The sequence below is a fragment of the Amblyomma americanum genome, chromosome 1 (assembly GCF_052857255.1).
Source record: "Amblyomma americanum isolate KBUSLIRL-KWMA chromosome 1, ASM5285725v1, whole genome shotgun sequence".
NCBI classification, from domain to species: Eukaryota; Metazoa; Arthropoda; class Arachnida; order Ixodida; family Ixodidae; genus Amblyomma; species Amblyomma americanum.
This window is the reverse complement of record NC_135497.1, coordinates 128,199,553-128,214,148: the sequence shown is the minus strand read 5'-3', so window position 1 is coordinate 128,214,148 and position 14,596 is coordinate 128,199,553. Positions and strand designations below refer to the sequence as shown.

The 14,596-nt window shown below is 44.5% G+C and overlaps 1 protein-coding gene across 2 annotated transcripts in view; it reads right to left on the bottom strand.

Annotated features, from left to right (window-relative positions):
- Window positions 1-14,116, bottom strand: part of Galphas (G protein alpha s subunit) — a 103,604-nt gene extending 89,488 nt beyond the window's left edge. Inside the window, exons 1-4 of one of the 2 annotated variants that reach the window (XM_077646869.1) lie at window positions 13,725-14,116; window positions 11,715-11,787; window positions 9,720-9,774; window positions 9,504-9,623 (exon numbers count right to left, since the gene is read on the bottom strand). In XM_077646869.1, coding sequence (XP_077502995.1) covers window positions 9,504-9,623; window positions 9,720-9,774; window positions 11,715-11,787; window positions 13,725-13,863 — 387 coding nt within the window. In that variant the 5' untranslated portion in view covers window positions 13,864-14,116. The remainder of the gene's footprint in view (window positions 1-9,503; window positions 9,624-9,719; window positions 9,775-11,714; window positions 11,788-13,724) is intronic. The other variant, XM_077646870.1, reaches the window with a different exon arrangement.
- Window positions 14,117-14,596: the final 480 nt, after the last annotated feature.

Here is a 14,596-nt window from a genome sequence, read left to right as displayed (position 1 = left end):
CAGCACACAAAACAATGGTGTCTGGCAGGAAAAGCCACCTACAACAAGTGCCGCAAGAAAGGACACTCTGCCGAAGTGTGCAAAGGACAAAATTCTGTTCATGAGACTGTTGCCCCGAGCAGCGCGCTTCTTGGAGCCATTTCATCCTACACCAGAGAAAAGTGGATGGCTACAGTGGATGGGAATGGCTTGTCAGTCAAGTTTAAAGTCGACACGGTAGCAGATGTCAGTGTTACACCCGCACATTCGTACTGGCATCTTTTTGAAGAACTTCGTCTTCAACAACCGGAAAGAGTGCCGAGAGGACCAAATCGGCTGGAGCTCATGGCTCTGGGTGTGATGGAGGCAGATATGTCATACTGTGAAAAGACCGCAAAAGTCAACATCTACGTGATGGATGATCTTGAAGTCCCTCTTTTGTCAATTGAAGCCAGCGAGAGACTAGGCATTGTCAAGCTTCTTGCTCAAGTCAACGTCAACAAGAGCGTAATGGTCAGCCCAAAAAGTGAGTTCCCAAAACCTTTTACTGGTCTGGGTTATGTAAATCTCGCATACAAGATCAAGCTCAAGAAAGATGCTATACCTTTCGCACTTAGCATTCCATGTAGAGTCACTATATTGTTCATGCCAAAGACTAAAGCAAAACTGCAGGAAATGGTCAAGCCTGGAGTCATTGAGCCTTCTGTTGAGCGAACAGAATGGTGTTCTGGTACAGTCATTGTACAAAAGCATAATGGACACATAAAAGCACATGCACATATGTGTTGACCTCAGAGAGCTGAACAAATATAGAGAGGTTCACCCTGGTCCAGTTGACGGACGTATGACGGAGGTATGATGGACGCTGTAGAGGAGGGCTCCGGATAATTTTTGAACACCTTGAGTTCTTTAACATGGGTCTCTTTAGCATTTTGCCTCCATCATAATGCGACTGCCATGGCCAGTATCCAACCCAAGTCTTTCGGGCCAGCAGCCGAGCACCATAACCCCTGAGCCAACGCGGTGGTTACAGTGCAACAGAATATTTATGAGATGTCGCAAATATGACTAACTGAGAGTCCAGTTTTAGCATTGTTTGACCCAAAGAAGCCTACAGTGGTCTCTGTAGATTCATCCTTTGGACTGGGTGCAGTTTTGCGAAAAAAAAAAAAAAACGGAAAACGGAGGATAACAAGCCATCATAGAGTGTGCCTTCCATAGTTTGCCAAAGATGGAAAGGAGGTATGCATAGACTGAAAAATGTCTAACAGAACCCTGGTAGAGGGAGGGTTGACAGATGGTTCTTGACAATCACAGAGTGAACAAGGGTGGGGAATGCCTCAGGGTGCTTGCCCCAAGGCTTTCCCCTCCCTTGTTCACTTGGTGATTTACAGTACCCTGGGCATGCGAGGGGTTTCAAGAGTACATCACCGGCCTTCACTTCAGATTTGAAATGGACCACAAACCTTTAGTGCCCATTTTTAAAACCAAGAACTTGGCAGACATTACACCGCAATTATAGAGAATGGGGATGTGTATAATGCCTTCTTCATACGCCATAACGCATGTCCCTGGCAAAGAATTTGCTGCTGCTTACACACTGTCTCGACAGCCACTTCTGAACAGGATAGCAGCAACCTTGACGAAGAAGTTACACCCTACCAGAGAGGATTCATTGCAAATCTTCCATCAACAGACAAGAGAGAAAATCAGATTGCAGCAATCAAAGGATCCACTCTGCAAAACTTTTAAGAGAGTTCAGCACAATTGGGTGGTCAAATCGAAATGAAATTCCATCTGAATGTAGAGACTACTGGCAGCACAAATCAGACATCGCAGTTGACAGTAGACTGCTAATGAAAGGGTCTAAGATCATCATTCTGCAAGCAATGTGCAGAAATCCTCAAGAGGATTCATCAGAGCCACCAGGGAACTATCGAGTGCTGAGCAAGAGCTCGCGAGTCTGTCTGGTGGTCGGGCATTTCAAAGCAAATGGAAAAACTTGTCCGCCAGTGTACATTATGTATTAAGGAACAGACATACAGGTCATACATAGAGGGGGCGGCCTCTCATGCCACCTAAATTTCCTGAGTGATCGTGGGAGAAAGTAGCCATAGATTTGTTCATTGCGGAGACAGATATTATCTATTGGTTAACGACTACTATTCATGCTACCCGGAAATTGCTTTGCTGTTGAAAATGACAGCGGTAGATGCCGTCACACATGTCAAGTCCATCTTTGCAAGGCACTAGACACCTGTGCAAGTGTACATCTATAACAGACCTCAATTCAGCAGGTTTATAGACTCAGCTTTCCACCTGTTTGCAGAGGAATGGGAGCTTTCAGCATGTCACCTCTAGTCCAAGATTTTGTCGCACCAATCAGCATGATGCTGGCACGACGAAGGAAATTACTGATTTACTGGCTTAAGTACTAGAATGTATGATGCTGCGCAGCCGAACGGCGCGTGACGCCGGCTTGAGGAGGGAGCTCAATTCGGCTGCACTTCGGTGTCGTCATCCTTGGCGGCTGGTGCTGCTCCTGCTGCGTAAGGCCGCTGCTGGTGAAGTCTGGTGAAGCTCGGAGCCGGAACGATACTTTCCGCTTCTGAGGAGTGGCAGGAAAAGATGGCGGAGGAGGGCAGCCGGCCGGTTGGGGCAGAGAAAGCACACATGAAGGTCCAGTGGGCGGGGCGTCCTCTGTGAAAGCTGGCAGCTTTGTTTCAAGATCTTGTTTCAGTGTAGCACAGAGGCTGGGCAGAACCAGTGGTAGGGAGGCAGTCCAGCGGGTGGTGTTGACTTGGGCTTTGAGGGATGTTTTTAGTGAATGATGGAAGCATTCGATAATGCCGTTGGCGATGGGATGGTAAGCAGTAGTTCTAATTCGGGAAGTTCCAAGTCAAGTAATAAGGAAGTGAAGATTCAAACTGGGTGCCACACGGTCAGTGGTGATGGTCAAGAGAACCCTGCACCGGGAGGCCCAGCCGGCGACAAAGGTTCTGGCGATGGTGTCACTGGTGGCATCAGGCAGAGGGAACGCTTCGGGCCAGCGAGTAAACCAATCGATGCAAGTAAGAAGATATGACTGTCTAGCGGAAGGTGGCCAGGGACCCAAGATATCGATGTGGACGTTGTCAAAACAGGCTGACGGCAGAGGAAATGAGCCGAAGGGAGAGGTCGTGTGTCGCTGAGTTTTATACTACTGGCAAGCCAGGCAGGCACGGGCCCAGGAACGCACGTCCTTGTTGATGCCGGGCCAGACATAATGTTTTGTGCGCAGATTCTGCGTGGCGTGAATTCTGGGATGGGACAGGCCGTAGAGGGCGTCGAAGACAAGACGACGAAAGTCAAGAGGGGACCAAAGGGCACTGAGTGCCAGCCAAAGTGTTACAGATGATGGGGACGGGGCACGAACGGAGGAGAATTTCACGGAGAACCAGCAAGCCAGGGTCCTTGTGAAGGTCCATAACTTCCGAGTCATGTTGCTGCGCTTTTGTCAGGGCGGCAAAGTCGAGGTTCGGTGATGGAGCAGCAGAGGCGAGGGAAGGAGTAACATGTGACAGAGCATCCGCTGGAGCAGTGTCAAGAACTTGCACATGTCTGACGTCGGTCAAGAATTCTGCCATGTACGAAAGGCGACCAATTTCACGGGGCAAGAATTTACCACTCCCCGATTTGACGGCAAAAATAAGTAGTTTGTGGTCGGTGACGATGTGGAACAGGCAACCATCTAGGAGGTGCTTGAAATGCCGCACGGACACATACATGGCAAGAAGTTCACGGCCGAAAGTACTGTAGCGGCTTTCGGCAGCGGAAAGCTTGCAGGAGAAAAAGATAGAGGGCTCCAAGAACCATCCACGAGCTGGAGTAGCATGGCTCCAACGCAGGGGTCGGAGGCGTCGGTCATGAGGCGTAGGGGTGCATCAGGGCGCGGATAAGCAAGGAGAGCGAGGTCAGATAGTTTCGCTTTGGCGGCCTGGAATGAATCCAGAGCAGCTGAAGACCATGTCAGTTGTGCGGAGTTTTTCTTGCCTTGAAGCATGTCTGTCAATGGTTTGAGGAGTGCAGCACAGTGAGGGATGAAACTGCGATAAAAACTGATAAGGCCGAGAAATTCACGGAGCTTGCGTATTGAGGCAGGCTGCAGAAAGTCTTGAATGGCCTGGACTCTTGATGGGAGAGGCCAGATGCCGCAGCGGTTGACACGACGACCAAGGAAGTCGAGCTCTGACCTGCCGAATTCCCATTTTGCTCTGTTGATGATTAGGCCGTAATCAGAGAGACGTTGAAAAACCTGCCAAAGGTGTTGCAAGTGCTGCTCTGTATCGTAGCTGAATACAAGGAGGTCATCTATGTAGGCCATGCAGAAAGGTAGACCCCGTGTAACTCTGTCTACAAAGCGTTGAAATGTCTGGCCAGAGTTGCAGAGGCCAAATGGCATGCGGAGGTATCCGAAGAGGCCGAATGGTGTAGTGATTGCAGTTTTGGGTACATCGGATGGTTCTACAGGGATTTGGTGGTAAGCCTTGACAAGATTCGTTTTAGAGAAAATTGTGGCGCCATGCAGCACGGCGGTAAAATCCGTGATGTGAGGCAGGGGATACAATTTCCTGCTGCTACAATTTCCTCAAAGCAACAGTTTCATTGAAGCAGCGGTGCTCATAGTCAAGAAGAGTCTATAGAAAACTGGCAACAGTTACGTTGCTCTTGAAACTTAAAGGGCCATACCGCTAGCTAACGGCTTCAGTCCCACGGATATGCTAACGAGATGACGCCTGCGAATGTCCATGCCCATGGTAAGCACCAAACTGGGACCTGCTCTCATCAAAGAGTGGGAATGAAGAATATTAGTCGAACAGAATAAAAATCACTACAGAAGACATGGAGCCCGCCCGCTTTGAGATTTAGAGCCCGGTGAAACGTGGGTAAGAGACCAAAACAAGGGCAGCACTGCCGTGACTTCCGCAAGGTTTTCGAAATAATACATCCTGGAAATAGACATGGACAACATGAGAAGGAATAGAATTCACCTGACACTGCTGCCCGAAATGGAACAAGAACGTTGTCTATCGCAAGGACCCGAACTTGCGGGAAGTTGGACTGAGACATGAAGCAGTCGTACAGTTAAGGAAGTTCAAAGAATTCAGCTTTAGAAGGGGGAGATGTGCTGTATGCTGCAAGACATGAGGCTTGCGGCACTGACTATGGTGGGAGAGGAGGCGACCCTCCAGCAGTCAGTGGAATGAACATTGCACACTGCCCATAAGACGATGCCGCACGGGAGAGGCCCCATGTTAGAGGAGCCAGGAACGTGGGAACAGAACCGAAGGAACAAGCAGTGTTTCATACCCATACATCGCATGCGTCAGTCGCTCTCTCTGCACGCTGCATTCATGCTAATACTACAAAATCCTTGTACAGAATTAAATGAAATGTTTTGGACACAAGGAAACGCATTCAATGAAGTTGAACAGCACAAATTTTTTTCACTCAGTTTTGACATATTTCATGGTTCTGTAGGTTTCAAGCTATTTCATGTGTGCAAGCATATAGCGTATGTTTAACCACGGAAATGATGATGATGATGATGGATTTTTATGGCGCAAGGGCATCTGTGGCCAAAGAGCACCATGGCACAAGGTATTTTCCTTCTACTCAAGGTGGGGTAAAAGACCCATTTCCCAAGCATTTCACCCTAAATAAGCCGAGCACCAGACCAGGGGAAAGCTTGTGCCCATTGTATCACCGGTGGGTACCCGGCGGCACTGGTGATCGAACCCCGCACCTCCCGCATGCGATGCGGATGCTCAGACCACAAAGCCAATGCTGCGGTACGTCTAAATAAGGAGATGTTTACACATTAGAACATATCTGCAATTATAACTATTGTTATGCAGCATTGGCAGTAGCTGACGCATCAGTGGAACTGCAAGTACTGCTCAGCACGTATCTTGAAATATCTTTGGCTGCATTAAATTTGACTACTGAAGCAAGCAACAATATTCAAAATCAGGTAACAAATGTTGCCGGTTCAGATGCAAAGCATTCCTGTAAGCACTGGCTCACTGCAGCTAAAAGAAGTGCAATAAAAAGTAAATGTCGCATAATGAATATGAAACAGCTAAAACAATTGCTTTGAAACTTTCATTGCATATTCCACTTCAGTGCTCTGGAGAAATCCAGAGTGTCACCACAGTAACTGCCCCAAACCAGTACAGCTTGAACACTTGTTGCTTGCATGGTTTTAAATACTGCAAGTCAACGAGTCCTTGGCACATTGAGCAAAAATGGCAGAAAATAAATTCAAATCAATGAGGTGCAGATTTCAGCTGCACATGAACGCTCCAAAAGGTGCATAATTAAAAAGGAATCACACATTGGTAAACCCCTCCTTTCATTTAACTGACGTGAAAATGAAAAACACACTGCACTGTAAAATGTTTTAAATTAAAGAGCAATTAAACTGTGGCTAGAGCATTTTGAAGGCTGCTGACTTAAAATTCACAATAAATATTGTGCGCAAAACAACTTGCACGTCTAAGAGGTTCCACAGGTAGTACAGAATTTGCATATGATTCGAAAAACTTTTTCCTGTTAAAGGGACACTAAAGGGAAATATGAATCAAGATGGATAGATTATTCCTCGGGAACACTACTGACGTTTTTGCTATACACAAATGTGGCTCCATTGCCGAGAAAACCGCAAATGAAAGTCCCAGAACCGTTCCACATTCAAAGCGTCTACAAAAAATTAACTACCGTGACGTTATATCTATGACGTTTTTGCAATCCGACCAGTATGAGGCACCACTCCGAAGGCCGGAAATGTGGATGGAAACCAAAAAACAAAGTTAACAGATCAATGGTTTGGTTTTATGGGGTTTAACGTCCCAAAGCGACTCGGGCTATGAGAGACGCCGTAGTGAAGGGCTCCGGAAATTTTGACCACCTGGGGTTCTTTGAAATGCACTGACATCGCACAGTACACGGGCCTCTAGAATTTCACCTCCATAGAAATTCAAACGCTGCGGCCGGGATCGAACCCGCGTCTTTCGGGCCAGAAGCCGAGCACCACAACCACTTAGCCACCGCCCGCAGCTCGGCTCGTTAACAGATCAAAGGTCAGGATGTCAAAGTGCAAGTGCAGAGCCGCCTCCATCCCCCTACTCCGCTGCAGCGCGTGCATCTGTGTCTCGTTGCAAGCTCGGGTGCAAAAGAAACTATGTGAAGTTATTGTGGGCAGGTGCAGGTTGCAGACCAAACTGCTGATCGCACTCACGCATGTATGTATACATCAGCGATGATAACGCGAGCGTGTGGCCTTCGATGCGTTGTGTGTTGCTGTGATGTGTACGCGTAAGCTTAGAGGGATTTTCTAAAGCAGGCGATCAGCTGTTGCTCTCTAATGTATTTGTTCAACACATCTGAGTGAAAAATTGCACACACATTTCTCATTAAATGGTGCACTGTGCCAACAATTATCATGTGTTTGTCGACTAACTATGTAGTAAGAACGATCGCACACAACCCTTGTGACTGGCTCTGCTGTGGTCATGATTTTTGTGTTCGTGAATTGCTTCCTGTGGGCTGTAAGCGGAAACGAATCAGAGTATGTGCCGCTCAACATTAGTCTGCAGCCTGCCTGCTATGGATGGCTGTTGGCAGGGGATGCACACATAATCGTGACGAACATGCATCAGCTGGCTGAACTTTTTTCTCGCACAAAAATCATGCCTCGTGTGCTGGCGGCCTACGTACTGCGCGCAATATGACCTATGCCAGGAAAGTTTAATTAGTCAAATGAGAGCTGATTGTGCATGCACACGGTACTTCTCAGATAATTTTCAGCACATCTAAAAGCAAATTCACTTTCCACTGCACCGCTGTCATAGTGCTTTACACGTTGATGACGTGCACGCATGCGTATCCGCGTGAGAGTGTATTAAAAATAAAGAAATAAACACTTGGCAATTTCATAATGCCTGCAGCCTGCACAAAGTAGCCAATTAAATGGCTGAAGTGAGAGTGAAACCGCTTCCCTAGCCGCCCAGCAAGCAAACACAGCGTGAATACCGTTGAGAGCTTGTGTTTCTGAACTTGCTATGTACGACAGCTACACTAAGTCAGAGTGCACAGAATGCGAGGCAAGAGCTTCAGTGCTCGCGTTTGTCGCTAATTTTCTCTCAGTAGTCTGTTTTGCACTGTTTTAATTACGAGGCCCTTCGTACTATCGGCTATGCTCGCCACACTGCTTTCCTTATATTTCATCGAGATGGTGAAATAGCATTTGTTCATTAATACGTCACTCGTCACTGCACAAATCTTCCAGTGGCGGTGCCAGACGTACTCATTTTTACACAATTTTCGAGCTTATAGAAGCGCTGTTTTCGGTAAAAACAACATATTTACTATCAGGTGAGCCTACTCTATCAGTTTAGCCTGACTCAGTATTCCCCTTTAGTGCACCTTAAAATATTTGTGCGTAAAAACTTAACTGGAGACAACAAATGGCAAACCAGTGGGCATTGCAATAAATGCTTATCATGCTTATTAAGCATCATTTAGTTTAAACTGAGTGATGGAAAAATATTCTATTTTCAACTTTAAATTTCTCAGCAATAAATTCTTCTTTTGTTTCTGAATAAGCTTCAAAAGGGTCACAAAAAGCCAAACAATTGAATTTTACTAGGAACAAAAATTTAATGAAGCTGTCCTTTTAAAAAAAATAAACAGCCCCAAAAATTGCAAAAATAAACAATTTCACAGTTCAGAATTCACAGTTCTAATCCAGGCATGCATGCCTGAATCTGGATTGAACAAAGCCTACATACTGGCCGTGAGCAAACGGCAGGCAGCCTTTTTCAGTGTGGGCCCCCAAAGTCCATATCTTAGCCTACCATCATATGTCCGGGTACAAGCAGTCACATTTTGCCGAAGCCACATGCAGTGTGTGCTCGGTGTGACTGGGCACTCATGTTAAGACTAGAAATAATATGCGCACCTCTCTTCATTGTGGGTCCAAAATTATCCACTGAGCAGCAAAAGACCATTTAGATTTATGTCATAAAAAAGCTTTTGGAACAACACAAAAGTAAAAGTAAGTGTATCTCGGTCCGTCAGTCAGTCCATATAAGCCATTGCAGTAATATTTTGATCAACATGGCATCACGTGACCTTTACCAAGTTCACTTTATGTGCCTCTGTTTCCTAACCCCCCCCCCCCCCCTTGATTGTCCAACAAGCTCTGAAAAGGAACGACAAATGTCCAATGTCATGTTGCTGTGTAGTGTCCACTGTGCTAGGTCCACTCAGTAAAGCATAATGGCTACTCTAAACGACGCCTCATATCTTCGGGTATTAAATTATACGAAATTAAGTAGCTTTAATGAAATTCATGGATCAGTACTTTTATGCAGTTTAGCCAAGTCATCATACAGGAACCGATTTTTTGTTGTTGTTTCCCCATATCACCAAGGTACTGAATTCAAGCAAATAAAAACATGACAAAAAATGGGAGCACTCACTGCAGGGTAGTCGAAGTCTGGGGAGCTGGCTACATCTTGAATATAGTCCACCCTCCACTGATTTTCCGACTTTTCCAACTGTACTGGTGGCACAAGCGTGCTCATGGCACCTGTGATAGTCTGGTTACACATACAAGTATTCAGGGTGAGTGAAATATGGCACAAACATTTAGGAAACATGACATGGTACAAAAGGGGAAAAAAAAAAATGCATACCAGGATTGCATCTCGTATGTTCTTTTTTATATCTTCTATTTTTTGTTTCTTCTCTCTGAAAGGCAGGCCCATTTACAGTTAAGAGCATTTTGTACAGACAGGTACAAAATTAGTGAACTACGGTACAAAACCAATAATTTATAAGTACAGTGTAATAAGAGGAAGCAGCAGATGCACAGTGCCCCCTGCTGCTTCCTTCAGCATCGGCAAGCTGCCATACACACACAGAGTACTTCACACAAGAAACCTTGGTAAAACTTTTAAACAAACCGTTTGTAGCTTGGCTATACTAAGTGCTTACATAAACCAAATTCCCACTAGCTTATGATTTGCTAATTCTCAAGAGCTAGCAAATCACAAGCATTTGGTTCCTTGAGAAAAAGAAAGCAGCCTGTTGAGAGTTTTCACATACTGCGACACATGCAATATCTACACCAGACAGACCTCGCTCTTGTTTGGCTGTAGCTGTAAAATATACAAGTGTATACGAGTTTATCTGGTTCATTTCAGCATCTAAAAGCAGCATCATAAGGAAGTGATGAATATAAGCTATGAAAACGATGTTTCAGAGTAATGCTAAGGCTAACGAACCATGGCAATCCAGACTGTGGTTTAGCTAATGCAGAATACAAAATCATCAACAATAAAAGAAAAAGAGTACACACCCCAGTATGAAAATCTACAAAAGGAAAGCATTCAATCCAGAGAGGACATTTGGATGGAATGAATTCCTTCTTTGAGGTAATCGAAGTAAAAGGCAACCCATTTGTTGCCAATGCTATAGATGACATTATCTAGTTTATGATGCCAACTACAGCAGACCACTACAGCAAGTTCTACATAAAAGCCATGGGGTTAAGTAAATATTGTGGCTATAAAACACCTACAACATCTTTCACAACAGCAAAGCAATGTAAATGTGAAGTAGTGGATAAAATTGGTGAAGTCTTCACTGCATACTCTTGTCGTTGAGAAGTAATCTGACTTCATTAAAGAAAAAAAAAACTCGCAATAGCCTTTTTTTTTGTGATCTGTGAAGATTAAAAGAATGTTTCATGCATGGAAAATGTTTTCATACCACCTGAAGTCTTCCTGGTTAAGTTCCACTTGAAGCACAACGCAGTTTTGCTTAGCAAGTAATCCCCAAGTAATGAGAAGGATGCAGCGAAAAGTCAATTTTCAATATCCCATTTAATGGTATATATATATAGTCAGCAGTCACCATTTATGGAAGGTACAGTGGGTGTAGAGTAGTAGCTGACTTATCACACTTAATTAACCATGGCACAGATGAGACAATGAAAATGTGGAATAAAGTCCTAAACTTCTCCAGTTATTTCACAATTTGATCCCTATATTGCAGAAATAAAAAAAACTTATACTTACTAACAAAATGCTATGCTATATATCTAAATAGCAAATTAAGTTAATTTTTGAATGCTTCAAAAAAAAAACAAAACAAAAAAAACTGAGTGCACACACTCAGATATATACAGTAAATCAACATCAAATTTCTGTTTCATTCCCCTGCCTGTTGATGTAGCAGTGCGGCCATTTAAAATTTTACTGCAACAGTCAGTTTTTTCAGTGGCTGACTTTCCGGTGTGCCTCCTGCACCTCAGGCAGCAGGCATCTTGACTTGGACAAAAATTGCTGACGTTACAGTCAGTGTTGGATCTGGTACAGGAGGCACTAGATGGTTAAAGCTGCCTCAAAATAAAGCACTGAATACAGACAGACATGAGAGTCATGCCTGTAAAGGTGCACCAAGGCAAAAGACGTGCTTTGTCTCACATTACTTCAACATCTAACAATGCCCCTGAGAATAATTCCTCAGCTGGGAGCAGCAAGATTTAGGCTATGCCATCTTAAGATGCAAAATATTAAAAAATATATGTATAGGCACTTTTAAAAACATGCAGTCACAATATGACCCTCCCATAACAAACCGACAAACTCATGCAAAAAAACAAATATTTTAAAAATGACGCTCACTCCTCACTAAAACCATTGACATGGAGTATTCTCATCTGTTTCACTATTGTACTCTTTCCAGATTCACCGGCACCTGCAAGAGAAAACAGTCAAACTGTGAGCTTGCAAACAACACTACTACACATTCAACAATTACAGTGAAACCAATAACAAGTGGCAAAAGTAAAGGCTGCTTTCATGAATTCACATTTTAAATGGACACACGACAAAGAAAAAAAAAATGGTTGAAAGCAGCCTTTAAAGCTTGAGGAAGGTTTCCTTTATACAGCCAAAAAATTCTAATGACCATTTGCAAAAAAATTAGATGAACGATCATACAAGGACCCTCAAGAATGGCTGCGAAGCATAACCTCCGTTCGCAACAGCTACCACCTTGCGTGACAACTGTACATGGGAGATGGCAACACAAAGTTTCTCAAGGGAGTCTCCTATTTGTTCAGACACGCTTCAGTGAGGACATTGAGGAGAATGGTCCTGGCGCTGTCTTGACAAGTGAGCCAACAAGCCTGCCACCTACAGAATCCACACAACACTCCCTTTGCTGCACTTCCCATGTGGTAAGGTCCACAGGGTTGCTCCTTGCAATTGCTAAGGAAAGCAAAAATTGTAAGCTACACAAAGCACAGCTCAAATTCAGTAAACTTCCAAAGCTACTCCTTTTGGTGTTAATGCAAAAACATCTTTTTAAGTATTTAAGTAAAAATTATTACTTTCATCACAACCGGCACTTCATTTTCAAACTTACATGCAATCAGTTTTAGTGCCAGAACTCCAGACTGATTGCAATGCCATTCTCACATCAGCTTCACTATGTACTTACATGCCCATAGATTTCACTCGTATCAACACATGGCTCAACAACTAATGAAATAAACACGAGAACACTGTCTCCAAAAGCCAAACAGGGATTATTCCTCCCACATGGTGTTTCACAATAAACCTTTTTCGGGGGTATGTAATATGACTTGGATGCATGATGAAAGTATTTGGGGAGTAAAATTAACAGCATTGAAAAAACTACTACACAAATGCCCACAAAGCCACCTCTCATATACAAAATAAAAAGCCAACTTTCTGCTTGCAACAGAGACAAAAATCATTTAGCAGTGTTTGAATGTTATCGATAAGATCTGACTGAAACCTTAAATTTTTCTCTCTTGCCAATCTTGTGAACCAATCTTATGCCACAAATGGCAATTGCCTTAATGCATAGATGTCTATTTTAAAGCAGTACGTCTGAAAGCAGGCCGAAAACAATCAGCACCACGTGCATAGCTGCAAGTGACTTTAAAATAATCAAGCTACAGCTACAGATCAAGTGATGATACTGATCATGCAAGTAGAATGTAGTTTTATTAGGTGCCGCGCTCAACCAGCAGCGTTTCCATCTGGTGCACTGCGACTTGTTTGGGACGTGGTTTCCGATAAATGCAAACAATTTAGCACACACGTATGCACTCAGTAAATCATGAATACCTTTTTTTTTTTTTTCACAAGTTAAATCATTGAAGTGAAGTTGGCTCAATGGGACTCAACACCTTGGAATGCCTTTCTCTGGCTTATGGTCATTCTACGCTCAGCATCTTGAGTACAGGCAAGCATTGCTCGTTTTCCTTCTTTTTTTCAGGTGTGCAAGTATTCTTTGACAAAAAAAAAAAGAATCCTAAAGCACAGAGACATGAACACTCAAAGTTAGGCCTAGCCAAATCGGAAAACTCAAGTCCGATATCGCATTCGCCTCTACGAGGTACAGGTAGCTTTTCCGATTTCCCTTGCACGAGCAAAAATATGGAATGGAATCACATGGGAACGTATAAACAACACAAGCAGTCCTCGGATACCTAAACAAGGGTTCTTAAATTTACAACTGCAGTTCTCAACATCTGAAACCCCGGTTAAGGCAGTCGCCGGAGAGCACCCGTGCCGGCGGTGATACCCAAAAACCTTTTTTTTTTTTCTACAACCATCAACCGATTTCCACTAACATAACGGTTCAAAGAGAGTACCAACCTAGTAATAACAGCCGGTGTGTTGCTCTATAAATCTGTTTGTCCTTTTGAATCTGTTTCTCGATTTTCTTATTGGCTTCCTTCCGGCGTTTATCCTCTTCGGCGTCGCTTTTTGAGCTCGAGCCTCCAAAACAGCCCATGACATTAGGCCTAACAACGTCTTGCACTCCGCCGTTGGTTCCAAAGATTACCGCACAAGAGGAAGCAAACCACTGCAGCAGAGTTATTCCAGGTACATCTCCGAGCAACTATCCATTGGGCCGGGTCCGTTTAGTCACCACCGAAAAACCTGCTGTCCATCTTCCGAAACAGGCATGGGTGTTATCCACCGAGGAAGTGGCTTGCGGAGGATGGGTGGGGGACTACCGCGCGCAGAGCATTCTGGGTAAAACTGGCAGCCCACCACGGGCGGGCGCAAATGGGCCGCTCCGGAGCGTCAGAAACGAGAGCGCATGCCGCACTGGCCAGCCCCCCACGCAAAGCGCGGCGCACGCTGCAAAAAATAACCCCGAAACGTGGCATTTCGCTTGTATACATACATCCACGGCGCGTTGCACGCTACATGACCTGCGGTGACACAAACCAAAGCATCGAGTGACTTTCAAAGAAAAAAAAAAAAAACTTCCGGTCGTCTTGCTAACTTTATTCTCATCTTTCCCCGTTTGGATCCCCACTGAAAAAAATAAAAATAGGGGAGGAGAATATAGCAAAAAATAGTCTACTAAGAATGTCCCGCTTCCAAACCGTGACCGAGGAACTGGTGAGACCCGCCAGCGTCGGGTGCATTTTTTTTTATCCCGTTTCTTTAAACGCCCCACGGGAGCACCTACACACAGGCTCCCGCACAAAATAAAACGTGTTGCTCCCCCATTT